This window comes from Camelina sativa, chromosome 5 (assembly GCF_030686135.1).
Source record: "Camelina sativa cultivar CO46 ecotype springtype chromosome 5, ASM3068613v1".
NCBI lineage: Eukaryota > Viridiplantae > Streptophyta > Magnoliopsida > Brassicales > Brassicaceae > Camelina > Camelina sativa.
This window is the reverse complement of record NC_141884.1, coordinates 1,332,882-1,350,758: the sequence shown is the minus strand read 5'-3', so window position 1 is coordinate 1,350,758 and position 17,877 is coordinate 1,332,882. Positions and strand designations below refer to the sequence as shown.

General features: G+C 37.2%; 6 protein-coding genes and 1 pseudogene across 12 annotated transcripts; 4 read left to right on the top strand and 3 right to left on the bottom strand.

Annotated features, from left to right (window-relative positions):
- Positions 1-1,008: 1,008 nt before the first annotated feature.
- LOC104784787 (growth-regulating factor 9) lies at positions 1,009-3,354 on the top strand. Of its 2 annotated transcripts, none has more exons than XM_010509863.3 (5): positions 1,009-1,310; positions 1,426-1,645; positions 1,914-2,378; positions 2,493-2,681; positions 2,770-3,354. In XM_010509863.3, exons 2-5 carry the CDS (start codon positions 1,426-1,428, stop codon positions 3,183-3,185), a joined length of 1,290 nt encoding a protein of 429 aa, XP_010508165.1. In that variant the 5' UTR covers positions 1,009-1,310; the 3' UTR covers positions 3,186-3,354. The 2 variants fall into 2 exon arrangements, with proteins under 2 accessions (XP_010508165.1, XP_087369051.1); XM_087512925.1 differs by having other exon boundaries at positions 1,016-1,310; positions 1,432-1,645.
- On the bottom strand, positions 3,278-5,152 carry LOC104784786 (serine/threonine-protein kinase Aurora-3). 2 transcript variants are annotated; one of them, XM_010509861.2, is made up of 6 exons: positions 4,665-5,152; positions 4,276-4,518; positions 4,092-4,187; positions 3,776-3,990; positions 3,600-3,672; positions 3,278-3,522 (listed from the first exon to the last, which is right to left on the bottom strand). In XM_010509861.2, the coding sequence occupies exons 1-6, from the start codon at positions 4,791-4,793 to the stop codon at positions 3,421-3,423; spliced, it is 858 nt and encodes a 285-aa protein (XP_010508163.1). In that variant the 5' UTR covers positions 4,794-5,152; the 3' UTR covers positions 3,278-3,420. The 2 variants fall into 2 exon arrangements, with proteins under 2 accessions (XP_010508163.1, XP_087369052.1); XM_087512926.1 differs by having other exon boundaries at positions 4,276-4,449; positions 4,665-4,893.
- A 2,499-nt stretch (positions 5,153-7,651) lies between these two features.
- LOC104784785 (uncharacterized) lies at positions 7,652-10,635 on the bottom strand. Of its 3 annotated transcripts, none has more exons than XM_010509859.3 (13): positions 10,497-10,635; positions 10,094-10,409; positions 9,919-10,010; positions 9,804-9,829; positions 9,390-9,633; positions 9,209-9,304; positions 9,022-9,137; positions 8,850-8,930; positions 8,545-8,668; positions 8,379-8,428; positions 8,159-8,285; positions 7,955-8,052; positions 7,652-7,878 (listed from the first exon to the last, which is right to left on the bottom strand). In XM_010509859.3, exons 2-13 carry the CDS (start codon positions 10,405-10,407, stop codon positions 7,762-7,764), a joined length of 1,485 nt encoding a protein of 494 aa, XP_010508161.1. In that variant the 5' UTR covers positions 10,408-10,409; positions 10,497-10,635; the 3' UTR covers positions 7,652-7,761. The 3 variants fall into 3 exon arrangements, with proteins under 3 accessions (XP_010508161.1, XP_010508162.1, XP_087369053.1); XM_010509860.3 differs by having other exon boundaries at positions 9,931-10,010; XM_087512927.1 differs by lacking the exon at positions 10,497-10,635 and having other exon boundaries at positions 9,931-10,010; positions 10,094-10,424.
- A 180-nt stretch (positions 10,636-10,815) lies between these two features.
- On the top strand, positions 10,816-13,008 carry LOC104784784 (cytochrome P450 704C1). Its single transcript, XM_010509857.3, has 5 exons — positions 10,816-11,476; positions 11,541-11,825; positions 11,915-12,253; positions 12,347-12,547; positions 12,643-13,008. Exons 1-5 carry the CDS (start codon positions 10,955-10,957, stop codon positions 12,829-12,831), a joined length of 1,536 nt encoding a protein of 511 aa, XP_010508159.1. The 5' UTR covers positions 10,816-10,954; the 3' UTR covers positions 12,832-13,008.
- A 189-nt stretch (positions 13,009-13,197) lies between these two features.
- On the top strand, positions 13,198-15,344 carry LOC104784783 (cytochrome P450 704C1-like; annotated as a pseudogene). The gene is made up of 5 exons (XR_015598191.1): positions 13,198-13,796; positions 13,871-14,155; positions 14,226-14,564; positions 14,677-14,877; positions 14,978-15,344. The product of XR_015598191.1 is annotated as a cytochrome P450 704C1-like (transcript).
- Positions 15,345-15,359: 15 nt separating this feature from the next.
- On the bottom strand, positions 15,360-16,591 carry LOC104784782 (uncharacterized). Of its 2 annotated transcripts, none has more exons than XM_010509855.3 (5): positions 16,389-16,591; positions 16,214-16,296; positions 15,947-16,092; positions 15,715-15,850; positions 15,360-15,615 (listed from the first exon to the last, which is right to left on the bottom strand). In XM_010509855.3, the coding sequence occupies exons 1-5, from the start codon at positions 16,540-16,542 to the stop codon at positions 15,490-15,492; spliced, it is 645 nt and encodes a 214-aa protein (XP_010508157.1). In that variant the 5' UTR covers positions 16,543-16,591; the 3' UTR covers positions 15,360-15,489. The 2 variants fall into 2 exon arrangements, with proteins under 2 accessions (XP_010508157.1, XP_010508158.1); XM_010509856.3 differs by having other exon boundaries at positions 15,947-16,059; positions 16,389-16,590.
- Positions 16,592-16,743: 152 nt separating this feature from the next.
- Positions 16,744-17,725, top strand: LOC104784780 (uncharacterized). Its single transcript, XM_010509854.3, has one exon. The coding sequence runs from the start codon at positions 16,922-16,924 to the stop codon at positions 17,627-17,629; it is 708 nt and encodes a 235-aa protein (XP_010508156.1). The 5' UTR covers positions 16,744-16,921; the 3' UTR covers positions 17,630-17,725.
- The last annotated feature ends 152 nt before the right edge of the window (positions 17,726-17,877 follow it).

Here is a 17,877-nt window from a genome sequence, read left to right as displayed (position 1 = left end):
TTTTTCTACTTAAACCAGATATTTATTTGGCATAAATAAAACATTTTAGATTCTTGTTTTTTGTTAATCTAACTTAATTTATCATTGATCGATTGTGAATAAGTAAAATAATGTGATGGTCAGTAACGTTTTCTCGTGTTATCGTTTTTGTTATGCGAAATGTTCCAAACACAAAAATTTGTTTGTGGTTGTGGATTAGTGGCTTGGATAAGAATGTGTATCTTAGACTCTTAGTTATTAATGATGATTCAAAACTGACTTTTATTAGTATCGTACAAAAACGAATATGTATGAACTCTTAATGGTTTGTGTTAGTATTGTTGTTATGAAATATATCTGAATTTAATTATGTATGATTTCGCATTATTTTTCGTGTGATACATAATGATGTTAATACAAAATTGTATAAATATAAATTACATGTTTTGTAATATATATATATATATATATATATATATATATATATTAAAGAAGAACACCAAAGTTTGTTTTGTAAGTATTTATTTTTCGTTGCCGACGTTCATGTTTTAAATATAAATAGATTATCCATAGCTCAGTGAGGACCAATATTGATTCACTGCATCTCACAATCATACGAAAATTTTGAGCTGTTAAAGCATTACTTTCCACGTGTGGACAATATTTAGAGAAACCACTAGTGAGTGAGTATATGATACTATCATACTAGTAACCATTCCATTACATCAAACTCTTTTTGGTATACTACTATAAATAAAGTACTTTTCGCATTGTGCAAAATATAAAATATAGATTTTATTATTGTTATTACAAATGTGACCAAGATGTAAGGCATCAGGGGAAACAGAATGTTATAATTAAAGTCAATCAGAATTCAGAACCAACAAATTTTGAATAACTGAAGCAAGAAAAAAAAAGAAAAAAAAGAGAGAGTAGAGCCCAACTAAGTGGAGGAGTAATAATGGGCCTTTTATGATAAGATGGGCCCATATCATAGAGGAATATGAACGTGGAGATGTAGTGGAAGCAGCTGGGCAGAGAGAGAGAGAGAGAGAGAGTGTTATCACACTCTCTGTGTGTGTCTGTGTGGCATCGAGAGGGAAACTCTAACTTTTATTAATGTCCGAAAAGTATTCAAAAAAGTCTGAAAGACGCTGACGCATTTGTCAGAAACCTGACAACTGCCTTTAATATCTCTTCACACTCTCACCTCTTCCTCTGTTTCTCTCTTTCTCTCTCTCTCTCATTGTGTTAAAACAGTGAAGAACAGAGAAGAGATTTTAGTATCTGGTTTGGTTTGTTTGTGTTAAAGCTTTTTTTATTCTTGGGAGGTGAGTTTTTTTTTCGCTTCTCTTTGTCGCTAGTTTCGAAAGCTGTCTCCTTTTATTTTCTCGAATTGAAATTATCTTCCCTAGAAATTAAAAAACCAATTTTTTTGTTGTGAAGATGCAGAGCCCTAAAATGGAGCAGGATGAGGAGTTAGAGGTTAGGAGGAGGAAGATGATGCCGTGGATGAAGGCGGCGCAGTTTGTGGAGTTTCAGATGCAAACTTTGGTGTATAGATACATAGAGGCTGGTCTTCGTGTGCCTCATCACCTTGTGGTGTCTATTTGGAACAGTCTTGCTCTCTCTTCCTCCTCCAATTACAACTCTCACTCTTCTTCTCGTAAGTTACTTGAAATTCTAGTCTTTTCAGGAAGTATTTTTGAGCTAGCAGATAACTTAGAACATAATTTAGAAGATTTGTTCACATACACGTACTGTAGCAAGTCTTGGACCTTAGAATCTAGAGAGGTTTTTGTTCTAATTCAACAGTCATACACAACAGTCTTTAGTTATCTCTGAATTTGTTAGAGTCTTTTTGTTCTGTTTTAACAGTTGAACTGATTCTTGTCTGTATTTGATTTTGTGGGTTATTGGGGATTGAGTTGCAGTGTTGAGTAGTAATAAAGGATTGAACCATATCGACACAGTGGAACCTGAACCCACAAGGTGCAGGAGAACAGATGGGAAGAAATGGCGGTGTAGTAACAAGGTCCTTCTGTATGAGAAGTACTGTGAACGGCACATGCATAGAGGCCGTAAACGTTCAAGAAAGCTTGTGGAATCATCTTATAAGGTTGCTTCGTCGTCTGCTTCATTAACAAAACACGACAACACTTATGGTTTGGACATTAATAACGACAGTGAGAGTGTTCTTCTTCATGAGACAATGTCGGGTTCTAGTAATGCCCAGGTAGTTACCATTGCTTCACTGCCTAGTCCCAGAGCCTGTGATAATGTCATTCGTCCGTCTTTAGTGATCTCCGAGTCCACAAAAGAAAGTGTGAGTCACGGTGACAGGAGCAGAAGGAACGTGGAGATGAGTTATGATGACTTAATCAGTAAAAAAGAGTCGAGTATGTGTGTTAGTGTTGTTCCCCTTCAACGTATTATGATACCAGAAAAATATCTATAGAACTCGTTTCTTCACTGTTCCATTGATTGACCAGGTTCCATTGTTTCATTACTAGGTGATGAGAGCTTACCTTCTGTTCAAAAGTTCTTCCCCGAGGTATCTGATAGTTCCTTACAAGCTGCACAATTCTCAGGCAACAGGAAGAATGAAATAATTGCAAGAAGCAGAGAATGGAAGAATATGAATGTTGTTAATGGTGGCTTGTTTCATAGTATCCACTTTTCTCAAGACACTGTTCTTCAAGGTAATACCTTTGAAACCTCGTCTTACCATCATTTTCAATGTATATTCATGATCCATTTTTGGTCTTCTATCTTGTATCTCCGTTGTAGATCGTGGTGGGCTTCGTTTACAAAGAGTTGAAACAGACAAAGAACCAGGAAGGTGCCGAAGAACAGATGGGAAGAGGTGGAGATGCCGCAGAGATGTTTTGTCTGATCAGAAATACTGCGATAAACACATGCATAGAGGTATCAAGAAGAAGAAGAAGCATCCAGTGGATACTACTATCGCACATGAGAATGCCAGCTATATCCCGTTAACTGTGAAAACAGCTGCTAGATCTGTGACTTGCAAAGATGGAGATGACCAGAAGCTCTCTCTTTTAGTCATGGGTATTCCACTGCCCCGAGTTTCTGATGAGAAGACCACTAGTAGTTGCAGTACCGACACCACTATTACTGACATAGCTTTAAGAGGTGAAGAAGACAGTGAGGAGATATTGTCATTATTTTCTTCAGGTGTTTAGAAGCATAGAACTATTGTTAAGATTCTAATGTTTTTTAGTTTTTCTATCTATGGATCTTTCAGTGTTAGATGTTAGAAGAAGTCAAAATCACAGAGACACAAGTTTTACTTAGATTATATTATGCTGAAATGAGATAATACATAACATGGTGGAATGTACTTTCTCTGAACTACTTTAAGACATTCTTCTCATAACATTTCGATTACATATAAGCCTACTTTGTCCTGAGATAACATCAACTGAGGCACACACCTTTAGGATCTGCGTTCTTGACGATCCACGGATGTTGCATGATCTTATCGATGGAGAGTCGTTTTGAGGGATCCTTAACAAGAAGCTGCAAAAGATTTTAAACAACCACATGTTAATGCTTAATAACTAACTAGTCAAGCAAGAGAGTCGTTGTTCGTGTACCTGACTGATAAGATTTTTGGCTTCTGCAGAAACATTAGGCTCAGTAGGAAAAGTCAGATCGATCTTGAGAATTCTGCATACCATTAAATTAGACAAGCTCATCAGGAGCTGAGGTTTAAGTTTCTTGTGTCATTTCCAACAAAGATAAAAAAAAGTCTAGTCGTCTCCTTCCTTACCTCTTAAAAGTATCCTTTTGACTCTCGGCTTCAAATGGAGGATGGCCATAGAGAAACTCGTAACACAATACACCTAAAGTCCAGTTATCAACAGCATAATCATGATCTCTATTCTCGACCATCTCAGGTGCCAAGTAGTCTAAGGTTCCACACATAGTTTTCCTCTTGTTACTTGACTGAACTGACCACCCAAAGTCAGCAATTTTCAATCTCCCCTGCGTATGTATTATGACATTATACTAGTAATGATGAAAAATCCTGAGTTGTCAATGCAAAAAAACAAAAGACTATAACCAATATATACACATAACAGTACCTCATGATCGAGCAACAAGTTTTCAGGTTTAATATCTCTGTGAATCACACATTTTCCATGACAATAGGCTAGTGCCTGACTGAGACTTGCAATGTACTGAAAATCGTTAAGAGAAAACAAGCAATTCAGAAGCAACATTGCAACAAAATGATAAAGGATCGCTTTGCGAGGAGGAGAGACTCACAGTGGCGGCTTGCTTTTCAGAGAGATGACCATTCTTTTTGAGGAGGCCATAGAGCTCACCGCCATCAGCATACTCGAGAATCAAGAAAATGCGCTCATCGTCATGGAACCAACCGTAAAGACCGAGAATGTTCGGGTGGCTTAGACTCGTTTGGATCTCCATCTCCCTACGAAGCTGATGATGAATTTTATACTTCTCGATCTGCGCCTTGAATATCACTTTCAACGCCACTATGAACTTACTCTATAATAATCATATATCCCCCAAAATTCGCAACTAATTAGGGTTTCCGAAAGCTCAAATTGACATAAACCTCTACCTTAATCTCACAATTACAAGACGAAATTTGAAACAAAATCGAATCGAAGGGAAACGAGAGAGAGAGTTACCTTAACTTCTCGAGCGAGATATACTCTGCCAAATTTACCCTTTCCCAGTGGTCTCCCGATCTGGAAATCCGCCAGAGTCCATGGCTTCTCACTATCGTCGGCGTCAGATTCTCGCGATTTCTTACTCATTTTTTCCGAACTCAGAAGAGAGAAGAGAGAGAGATGAAGAGCGGAGAAACTAATTTTGAATTTCAAAATTCTTCTCTTCACTACAGAGACCGTTTTCTAATAAGTTTTTTTAAGGAAAAAAAATGGCTAACTACATGAAGTATTGGAGAATGCATGGTCATACATGCCAAGTATAATATTGTATCCTCAACTACACGAAGTATATGTATTGCATGACCACATGCATGAACTATATGACGTTATGTAGTCAACACCATAGACATACAATCCGGTACACCGGTCGAATGATTCCGGACCGACGTTGACTCCGGCGTTGACCAACATTGACCAAAACAAATTGTATTTTAATTTTTTTCTATGAAAAAACAAAATAATAAATTATTATATTAAATTATTTATGAATTTTCATGATTAGAAAACATTCTATTCAATATCTAAATATCTTAGATATCTCTAATGTATTTATTCTTATAATTAATTAATCTTTATTTTTAAAACTAAAATAATAGTTAAATAAAAATAATTAATAATCATTTTCAAGATATTTATAGATTTTATCTTGATTTTAGGATATGTTTGCAAAAGGATATAGAATAAGAGGATTTTTGCAAATGCCCTTATATTATATATTGAAAATAATTATATATCATTATATTTTATCTATTAAAAGTAAATAGTGTTAATTTTTTGTTATTGTTTACATGTTATTAGGAGTATGTAAATTTTTTAATAACCACAGAGTATCTAAAATTTTGTATACTCTTTACCATGCAAATTTTAAAGTAAAGAGTCATATACTCAAATCTTTTGCATATTATTTTCTAATGAAAATAGTTGAATTTGATTTTATTGATTTTTGTAGTATTTAAAATTTTAAATAATATGATGATCAGAGATTTATATATATAAAATCATTAATAATTACATATATTATATATATATATATATATATATTTCTTGAAAATAATTATTAATAATTTTATTTAACTATTAGTTTAGCTTCAAAAATAAAAGTAACTAATTATAAGAATGAATATATTAACTTCAAAAATACAATTTTTTGGTCAATGTTGGTCAATGCCGGAGTCAATGTTGGTCTTCGCTGGAATTATTCGACCGGTGTACCGGATTGTATGTCTATGGTGTTGACCACATAACGTCATATAGTTCATGCATGTGGCCATGCAATACATATACTTCGTGTATTTGATGATACAATATTATAGTTGGCATGTGTGACCATGCATTCTCTAATACTATGTAGCTAGCCATTTTTTTTCCTTTTTTTAAATAATTCCTGGCAGTTTTTTTTTTTTAACATTCGTTGTAAGTTTGATATTCTCAAATAAGTGAATTAATGGATTGGAAATTAATAAAAAGAAAATGCATTACTAAATGGAGTGAATAGGAAATTATTAGCACAGAGAATATTTTATTGTATTTGATTGAGAGAAGTAAGGAAATATTATGTTTTGATATTCGTATTGTAGAAGACATAATGTTTTAAGCAAGTTAGGAGGAGCCTACACATGGGCAATGAAAGGACTCTACATTTTTAGAATCATTCGGTATTACTACTACTACCCTTTCTGTCTTGCATCTACTGCACTTTACCCACAACTTACGGCTTTGCCTCTGTTTTGATGAATCCCTGGACGCATACTGACTACTTCTTGCTTTCTCCCTCTATTGTTGGTTTGATGCTCTATGAATATGAGTGCATGCTTCTCTCGACTTCCTCCTTTGATCATAACAAGTTCTACTAACCTTATCAGATAACAAACACCAAGCTTCTAAAACCAGCTTAAAGGCGCCTTCCGCACCATCAAACTTGTTCTTGTCCGGATGAAGCAAAAGAGCTAACTGCTTGTAAGTTTTCTTCACTGCTTCTTCATCCGCTAAAGGATCGACGCCGAGAATCTTGTACCAATCAGCCTCTCCTCCTCTGTTTGATGCATAGATATAAACATTGATCATCTTTGAAACTTGCTTTAAACCATCTAGATTTGGATACAACAGCTGAGCTTTGTTAATGAAGTTCTTCGCACCATCGTAATCATTCTCCGAGAGTTTCTTCTCAGCAATCCGAATAAAAAACGATTAGAGATTTTGCAGTAACTTAGTGGACGATATAACAAAAGCCGTGAAAGGTCTCTCTGATCAACTTTAACCCTAGAAGTGTTACAGTACAAACAAGAGCGCTTTGGTATAAGTAATTTATATATACAGTGTTTTTTCCAATTTCCATAAAAGAAGATTGATTTCCTTTTTTTTTTCTTAGGGGATTATTAAAGGGAAAATTACAAATTAATTGAGTACACAAAAAGGAAAATATTACATTACATCAAAAAATAAAACCATGTTGGCAAAAGTTTTACAATTGTCCTAACTAGTTGAAAGCCCTGAGAGAGAAAGTAATTAAACCCATTACGAAAAAGGCTAAATGATTTAATAGAACTAATAAGGTTAGAAGCCCAAGTTTAGAGCAGCAATTCACAAAAATCTCAAAAAAAACAGAAAGGGAGCAGAGGAGATCAAGAAAAACCTAGCTGCCTAATCCCGGTTTATTTCCGAACCGAATATTTAACCCACCGATTTGTATAATGGTTTTGGCTAGACCAACTGAAATATTAGGAATCCTCTGACTTGTTTAGAGGTTTTCAAGCAAGTAGAAAATAAACTACTGAAACGCAATCAAATTAATCATGCGGAGAAACTAATTTTGAATTTCAAAATTCTTCTCTTCACTACAGAGACCGTTTCGTAAACGTCTGTCTCACCTGCTTTACGAATGACGATTTTACCCTCAGCCCTCTCTCTCGTGTGCGGATTAAGCACATTACCCATCTTAATATCAGTTTTCTTCTTTGAAATTGTTTTTTTTTTTTTTTTTTGGTTCTGTTTCTTATAGCTTTACAACCATACCTCAAATTTACAAACAGTAAACAAACAATCCAAGAAGAAAAATTTAATTAGAACCAAATTCTGAGTTCCAACGTTCAAGCTCTTCCCATTTGCTTTTACTCAAGCTGGGTCTGATCACTGCCATCGATTTCCGAAAATCATCATATCGTAGCGGTCTCACCTGTTACATTTTACACATTTATTGATCAAACCTTTCCAACTCAAAACTGATTTATGAGAGACTTATTTATAATTACTTTATTTGCTTGGATGGTAAGAATATCTGCACCGAGTTCTCTGATTGGCATCATTGCAGCTTCTTCACACAGTGCTTGAAGATCACTTCCTGAGTATCCTGTAACATAAAGGAAGCTTTATTAGTTACTTGACTCAGAAACTGTAATACGTCTTAGTGGTAATAACTACTCTATGTTTCTTATACAAAAATCTCTAGAGCTTGCCTTCGGTTTCTCTGACGATTTTATCAATGTCGCTACCAGATAAAGAATGAGGCTGACTCTTCAGTTTAGTTTTAAATAGTAGTGTTCTGACTTTTGAATCTGGCAATGGTACATATATTCTCTTCACCTAACAAAGTGATAAAATGGATATAGTCAGATACTTTCCTTAGCAATTAGTGGATATGAAAATCATGGTGACGATAATGTTCTTAGTTCTTACCAATCTCCTAAGTACTGCATCATCCAACTCCTGTGGCTTGTTAGTAGCTCCTGCAAAACATTACATCCAAGACTCCAAGTATATGAGGGCAAGCAAAACCAGAAGATATATATGCCAACAGAGTGAAGATTGGATTTGATAAAGAGTAGATTAGCAGGAATCATACCAATGACAATCACCAAATCATCAGGATTAGAAGTCACACCATCAAACTGGATAAGGAATTCTGATTTCAACCTTCTGCTTGCTTCATTCTCACTGATGGACCTTGTAGACATTATACTATCTATCTGAGAACCAAAGTAAAACATATTCAGACCTTCAAGTGACAACATGTTTAACATGAACTATAATGAATCAGGAAGTACTTCGGTCAAATACAACTTATAAGGTATTGTCTAGAAATCAGGTACGAAGAGTAGGTTCTCGGCATAATTAACTTGTAAGAAAGAAAAGGGAAAAAGTACATACTTCATCCATAAATATCACAGAAGGTTGCCTTGATATTGCAACCTGAAATAGCGTTTTAACTAGCTTTTCAGCCTCACCCACCTGAATCAGGACAGCAAAATTAGTTAGTCTATTTGAATTGTAAAAGTAATTTCAAAAAAAGCCTTAAGAGTACAATGACAGAAGCACACACCCATTTTGAAGTCAAAGAAGATGCTGAGACATTGAAAAAAGTTGCCTGTGACTCAGAAGCGACTGCCTTGGCAAGCATTGTTTTTCCATTGCCAGGTGGCCCAAAGAGAAGAAGACCTGAAATGAAGAAATTTTACCAAGGATGGCACTGGAGAAGATTAAGAAGAAACCAAACTTGCAAATTTTACCTCTCGCTGGTCTCCGGAGACCAGTGAACAAATCTCTTCGTTTTGCCGGTAATATAACCATCTCCAGTAAAGCTTGTTTAGCTCCATCGAGTCCAGCTGCAATAATTAAGCATAATTATGTTTTCCACATCTTGCCACGAAAAGGAAAAAACAAGAAGAAGAGCGTCACACTGGTACTCACCAACATCATCCCATTGCACAGATGGGCTTCTATCCACTATTGTTGTGTTTATCATCTCTACTAACTTATCATCGTGAACACTTCCCGATTCTTTCACAGGTTTTGGGCTTGCAGCAGCAGCATCTTTAGTGTTCCTTGCCATTGCAATGCCACCTCTGGGAACTGGAGTCTTTTGTGATGGAGTTCTTCTATACCTTGACGCTGTAGAGGAAACTGAAGCTGAAGACGGAGATGCTACGGTTCTCTACATAAGCAAGGAACAAAAACAGGGATTTAGCATAAATTAGTGCCTTAACAAATTCAGTGAAGCAATCAAATCCTAATACAGAAACATATCACTCAAAAATCTACCAACATCACAGCAGTCTCCTTCCAACATTTAGGATAATGAAAAGAAAGAAGCAAGATATATACCTTATTATTCTCAGACACTCCAACACCTAAGCAAAACAAACAACCATCTGTGTAAATTTACTTGTCCTTCTTCATATATATGTAATAAAAAGGTCAAAAATCAAAATTTTATCACCTGTACGCTTACCCAAAGCTTGCAATCTCTCAGATACTTGATTTTGCCATTTAGAAATCTTCTCTCGGTACGATCTCACCTTCTCCTTTTCACTACCATATAAATCAAACTCATCACATTAAAAAAAAAAAAAAACTCTTTTTTTCAACCTAACATATAAGTAAATCAAACTTACCTGGAACTAATATAAGAAGGAGAAGGAGTAGAACTAGCTTCATTCATGATCCTCTGAGCATTCCTGTAATGAAGAAGAGCATCATCATGTAAACCCCACTCTTCTGCTCTAACACCTTTAGCGATCTCCTCTTTCCCCAAATCAAAGTATCCTTTAAGCTTATACGCAACCCTTTCGTTAGAAACCGGAACTCCATCAATACCATTCATGGAGCCAGACGAACTCGACGATGATGATGATACGTTCGTATCGTTCTTAGTTTCTTCGTTGAGTATCGAGCTAAACGAATCAATTATACCTCTGAGAAAACTCATATCTAAAGCAAAACAACGACAACGAAATCAATCATCACCTTCCCAGTATAAAAATCAAACATAACGACGATGAAATTGATTTCACTCACCATGATTTGATCGGAAATTGAATTCATGTCCGAGAAGAATCGAATCAAAATTGAAATTTGATGAACTCGAATTGAAACCCCCAACTGGGAAACGATGAAGAAGACACGGCACAAAGTCCAAAACCCTCTAACTAAGAAAGAGGGTACTTGCAGATGTATAATTAATGAATGGGCCTATTTTGTAGGCCTTTTTCTATTCTAAAAGAGAAAAAGAGCCCAACAAAGGAGCCCAAAAAGAAACGAGCCGCCAGGATTGAACGATCGAATCCAGCTACACGCGTTACGTGAAGGAACACAGCCGAGGATACTTTTTTGTTTTGTCTTTTTGTTCATATATAGTACTTTCATAGTACAACAGTACAACTGTAGTATTATCTCTGTCTCTCTGTTTATATCTATTAGATTCTCTTGGTTTCAGTAGCTCTCGACGTTGACTTGGAAGGAAAAAAAAAAAGAAAATGGAGATTTTGACGAGCGTAGCTATTACAGTAGTAACAACGATCTTCGTAGTTTTGTCTTTCGCTATCTATCTCACGATCAGAATCTTTACCGGAAAATCAAGAAACGACAAGAGGTATGCTCCGGTACACGCCACGGTCTTCGATCTTCTCTTCCACAGCGACGATTTGTACGATTACGAGACAGAGATCGCGAGGGAAAAGCCAACTTACAGGTTCTTGAGTCCAGGACAGAGCGAGATATTAACTGCAGATCCTCGTAACGTGGAGCATATTCTCAAGACAAGTTTCGATAAGTATAGTAAAGGACACAGCAGTAGAGAGAATCTGACGGATCTTTTAGGGCATGGTATCTTTGCTGTTGATGGTGATAAATGGAAACAGCAGAGGAAGCTTGCGAGCTTTGAGTTCTCTACTAGGGTTTTAAGAGACTTTAGCTGCTCTGTTTTTAGGAAGAATGCGTCTAAGCTTGTTGGCTTTGTCACGGAGTTTGCTCTCTCTGGAAAAGCTTTTGACGCTCAAGTAAGTTTCGAATTAAAGTTATCAGACCAAAACTCATTATTTATCACGGAGTTTTGTTATGTAGGATATGTTGATGAGATTTACACTGGACTCCATCTTTAAAGTTGGGTTTGGTGTTGAGTTAAAATGTTTGGAGGGGTTTAGCAAAGAAGGTGAGGAGTTTATGGAAGCTTTTGATGAAAGTAACGTTGCAACTAGTTCCAGATTCATTGATCCGCTTTGGAAGCTGAAGTGGTTTCTTAACATTGGATCACAATCTAAGCTGAAGAAGAGCAATGCTACTATAGATAGATTTGTATATAGTCTAATTACCTCTAAAAGGAAAGATCTTGCTAAGGAACAGAACACTGTGAGTTCTCTCTTATGTCTCTTAATTAAAGATTGCATTTACCATTTTTAAAACTTTTGAAAAAAATGGTTTGCTTGTCGATCCTTTAGGCTGTTAGAGAGGACATACTTTCGAGATTTCTTGTGGAGAGTGAGAGAGATCCCGAGAACATGAATGATAAGTACCTGAGGGATATAATTTTGAATTTTATGATTGCTGGTAAGGACACAACCGCTGCATCACTCTCTTGGTTCCTGTACATGCTCTGCAAAAACCCACTTGTTCAGGAGAATATCGTACGAGAAATAAGAGACGTGACATCAAGTCACGAGAAAACAACTGATGTAGATGGTTTCGTTGAAAGTATAAACGAAGAGGCTCTTGATCAGATGCAGTATCTCCATGCAGCCTTGTCTGAGACCTTGAGGCTTTACCCTCCTGTGCCTGTGGTATAATAAAAAAAGTCCTTCAAAAATGAAAGATTCTTCTGTGACTGATCATTTTAATATTATCTTAATCTATCTATTGGTCCTTCCGCAAAGGACATGAGGTGTGCAGAAATTGATGACGTTCTTCCAGATGGATATAGAGTGAGGAAAGGGGATAATGTCTACTACATAGCCTATGCAATGGGAAGGATGACTTACATTTGGGGTCAAGATGCTGAGGAATTCAAGCCAGAGAGATGGCTCAAGGACGGCGTGTTCCAACCAGAATCACCATTCAAATTCATAAGCTTTCATGTCTTTACACTCTCTTGCTGACAAACTATGTGGCCTAGAGTAAGTCATTATTTTCTAATGCCTGAGGTGTTTTCTTTTTTTGAAAATGTATGTAGGCTGGTCCACGAATCTGTCTTGGCAAAGACTTCGCATACCGGCAGATGAAGATAGTGTCAATGGCTCTTCTGCACTTCTTTCGCTTCAAAATGGCTGATGAGAAGAGCAATGTGTGTTACAAGAGAATGCTTACACTTCATGTCGAAGGAGGACTCCATCTATGCGCAATCCCAAGAACAAGCACTTGAAACTACCAGAACACTTTCAAGAACACCTCGAAAAGACTTTTTCATATCTATACTGTATTGTAGACGTGTAGTATACTCAGTTAAAAGTTAAAACAAACACTTTATATCCATATCTTCTGTTTTGTCTTTTGTATTATTTGGTTACGTGCTAATAAAGAAAGTTGAGGCCTTAATTCATGTAGTATGAATTTTGTTATTGTTACATGAGCAAACATCAACACGACCAAATCAGTTTCACTCACCACGGTTTGTTTGGATGTCGAATTCATCATGCTCGAGAGAAATACAAATCGAATCAAATCAAGAAGAACTGAATGAAGAATAGGTTGACTTCTTGTGTTATTGCGACCATTACAATATTATATCTCTGTATCTATCTTCCTTTTCTTTGTTCTTTAGCTAATGTAGTTGACTTCCGAAGAAACAACAAGAAGGAATGGAGATTTTCAGGAGCATAGCTCTTACAGTACTTACAGCGATCACCATCGTTCTTTCTTTCACAATCTATCTCACGATCAAAATCTTCACCGGAAAATCAAGAAACGACAAGAGATATGCTCCGGTACACGCCACGGTCTTCGATCTTTTCTTCCACAGCCACGAGTTATATGATTACGAGACAAAGATCGCGAGGACAAAGCCTACTTTCAGGTTCTTGAGTCCAGGACAGAGCGAGATATTTACTGCAGATCCTCGGAACGTGGAGCATATTCTCAAGACAAGATTTGATAACTATAGTAAAGGACCAAGTACTAATGAAAATCTTGCGGATCTTTTGGGACATGGGATATTTGCTGTTGATGGTGAGAAATGGAAACAACAGAGGAAGCTTGCGAGCTTTGAGTTCTCTACTAGGGTTTTAAGAGACTTTAGCTGCTCTGTTTTTAGGAGAAATGCGTCAAAGCTTGTTGGTGAAGCTACTAGGGTTTGAGTTTGCTCTCTCTGGAGAAGCTTTTGATGCTCAAGTAAGTTTCCAATCAAAGTTAACAGACAAAACTCATTATTTCCAAAAACTCAAGGATGCTATTTTGTTTTGTAGGATATGTTGATGAGATTTACACTGGACTCCATCTTTAAAGTTGGGTTTGGTGTTGAGTTAAGATGTTTGGATGGGTTTAGCAAAGAAGGGGAAGAGTTCATGAAAGCTTTTGATGAAGGTAATGTTGCAACTAGTTCCAGATTCACCGATCCACTTTGGAAGCTGAAACGTTTATTCAACACTGGATCGCAATCAAGACTCAAGAAGAGCATTGCTACTATAGACAAGTTTGTCTACAGTCTAATTACCACTAAAAGGAAAGAGCTTGCAAAGGAACAGGATACTGTAAGTTCTCTAAAGTTTTTTGCCCTGCTTTTGTTTGTCGTTTTTAACTTTTTACTTGGCTTGTCCTTAGGCTGTTAGAGAGGACATACTATCGAGATTTCTTGTGGAGAGTGAGAAAGATCCGGAGAACATGAATGACAAGTACCTGAGAGATATAATTCTAAGCTTCATGATTGCTGGGAAGGACACAACCGCTGCATCTCTCTCATGGTTTCTGTACATGCTCTGCAAAAACCCACTTATTCAGGAGAAAATCGTACGAGAAATCAGAGATGTGACATCGACTCACGAGAAAACAACCGATATAAATGTTTTCATTGAAAGTATAACTGACGAGGCTCTTGACCAGATGCACTATCTCCATGCAACCTTGTCTGAGACCTTGAGGCTTTACCCTTCTGTGCCTGTGGTACAATAACCCGACCCTAAAAGATTCTTATGTGATCAAACATTTTAGGAGCTAAAGGAACCAAATAATGGGGATTAAAGGTTTTCTTAATCTTTCTTGGTCTATTTTAAAGGACATGAAGTGTGCAGATAGTGATGACATTCTACCAGATGGCCATAGAGTGAACAAAGGGGACAATATCTACTACATAGGCTATGCGATGGGTAGGATGACTTACATTTGGGGTCAAGATGCTGAGGAATTCAAGCCAGAGAGATGGCTTAAGGACGGCGTGTTCCAACCCGAATCACCATTCAAATTCATAAGCTTTCATGTTTGTACACTCTCTTGCAGACAAGCTACGTGGTTAAGACTTAAGAGTAAGAATTTTGTTCCTTATACCTGAGATGTTTCTTTCTTGACTGTGTATGTAGGCTGGTCCACGAATCTGTCTTGGCAAGGATTTCGCTTACAGACAAATGAAGATAGTATCAACAGCCCTTCTTCACTTCTTTCGCTTCAAAATGGCTGATGAGATGTGCAATGTCCGTTACAAGAGAATGCTTACACTTCATATAAAAGGAGGACTTCATCTCTGTGCAATCCCAAGGACAAACATTTGATTTAACCAGAAACACTTGCCAATAATGTCTGTTCATGTAACCACCTTAAAACAGAGTGTCTGTTTCATTTAACCTCATAACTTAAGTGTGTAAAAAATGGAGCCAGTCCTCCACGAGGTTTGGTCAAAGATCCTCGACAAAGATGGAATCAGACATCCAAAAATTTCCTTGTGCTAAATAAGCCTCTTTTAAAGATATTTGAATGACTCAACGATCATATTAGAATCCGTAGAAAAGGATACAATATCGTATAATATTACAGCCAGCTAGTACAAAAAAAAAGTAGATAAGTTGCACTACAAAAATTGAGTTCATAGGCCATCTTATTGCATGACCACGGCAGGAATCTGAGTACCTGGTCTTTCAGTCCATCCCTTGCGAGATCTGTATGCATCAATGGCCTCTAATCGCTGCCTCTCCTGCGAAGCGCTTAGAGTAGACTTTCTTGCCTACAAAAGTAACATACATATAATCATTTGAACCAATAACAAAACCTATTTTCCTGAAGTTTTCTTACAATTAGAAACAATATAGCAAGACTACTATACCTTTGGAACAACAGCCAACTTTGGTGGAGCTTGCACCACATCACCAAATCTGATCTGTTCATGCTTAGGGAAGTCTTCTCGGAGGGTATCTTCAGTCTTGACTTGATTCTTCTTTTGCTTCTTAGCCTCCCAATACCTGCATTAAAAAAAGGTAGAACATTTCGATTCCTAGTCAATAAACACATAGCAAACAAAGGATTTGGCCATTAAAGAAAAAATGAATAAAGCTTACTTCTTCTTGCGTTCTTTCCTTTTAGACTGACCATCCAACTCCGCAAGCTCCTTCTCGAAACGAAGGTCACTCATTTGGTTTCTCTTCCTCTTTTTCTTCTTCTTCTCATCTCCCTTCATCACCATTGTATCATCTTCATCACTCTCCTAAAGGTTCCACATTCTAATTATACTCTTATTGTTCCCTAATTGATATCTCTAATTGTTCCCTAATTGATTTATCTAATTGTTCCCTAAAATTACGAAAGCGAAAGTTAGAAAACTATACCGTTGCAGTAGCAGCAACAGTAGCATCGACTTCGGCTTTAGTATTCTTCAATTTCTTCTCTACAACAACTTGTTTAGTCGAATCTGAAGGAGGAGGACAAACACAAAATCGTCACAGAGAAGAAATCACAACAACACAAAAAAAAAAATCAGACTCAAATCGTTGTTAATTTTACCGTGGGGAGAAGGTGAAGTGTAGTTCATGAGAATACGAAGCTTAGAAGGAAGAGCATCTTGTTTCGAACGATCAGGCGGCGGCGGGAGTCTCGCCGGCCCGCCGTGTGCAGCTAAGTAGTTTTTCTCTCTCCTCTTCTTCCCTTTCCCTCCCATCTCTCTCTCTCTCTACCAAATCGAAGAGGCAGACCTAACTTATTAGGCTTGCTGGAGAAGACGCATCTCAGCCCAGGCCCATATATTTAGCCCAATAACTTTGTTGTATTCATTAAGCTTACAGAAGAAGACGAAGGTCGGTCCAGGCCCAATAACATTTATTTTTAACTAAATATAACTTATCAATTATCAAAAGACAAAACAGAGAGATAAGAAGAATAAAGAAACATAACTAAGTCAAATAAAGTTGAATCTCTGTCTTTTTTGTCATCTTGGTCCCATAACATAGTGCCAAATCTCAATCTGTGTGAGTTGTGAATCGTATAGGTTCCTAGGGTTTGTGGAATTGAGAGAGAGGGGGAGGAATAAGGGATTTGAGATGCATAATAGCTCCTCCAGCTCCGGTGGTGATCTTGAAAAGCAGCAGGAGGACAAGGATGCCCAGAAACAGAGCGAGTCTGTGAATGAAGCGAAGAGCCTCACAATCGTTGTCTGCAATGGAGATTCAAGTGGGACAGAATTGGCTCAGATCCAGAAAAAGGTTAGCTTGTCTAGGAGTAGCAGCAGCTCTCACGAGCAGTGCAGGGTTTGTCAACAAGAGAAAGAAGAGGCTTTGATTGAACTTGGGTGTCATTGTCGTGGTGGTCTTGCTAAAGCTCATAGGTCTTGTATTGATGCTTGGTTTCGCACTAAAGGTTCTAATCAGTGTGAGATCTGTCAAGTTGTGGCTGTCAACGTCACACCTCCGGAGACACAACCAACTACGAATTACTGGGTTTGGAGGATTGATCCTAGTTATAGACAAGAAGAGCGTGAGAGAGGATGTTTTAGTCCGCTTTGGGTTGCGTTCTCAATTCTCATTGGTGGTCTAATGCTTGATGTGTTAATATCAATTACACTTGGGGTCTCTGCGCTTCCGGTTAACATCATTATTGGAGTCATAGTGGTGCTTGGGCTAGGAACTGCGCTAAGGCTGACTTTGGAGTTCTGTTATGAATGGAGCTTGAGAAGAGCTGTTCAGAGGGCGGTGCAGAGGGCTGAAGCAAACAACTTTAATAATAATATTGCGTATCCACCTGCTCTGTAGGGGGGAAACTATGTCAAAGTTAAAAACTCGTGTGTATGTTAAAGTTGTATGAGACGTGTAGAATTACAATGCTAAATTTGTTGGGGAGAACACAAAGATGACAAGTTTTAAGTTTCTCTTTTTAAGGCATATTAGACAAAAATGAAGTAAAACTTCGAAACATGAGATGAGAGAGGTTCAATTGTTTTTTTACTATAAAAGTCTAACGAAGTTTTTTTGGCTTGTATCTCAAAATAAATGCACGAGGA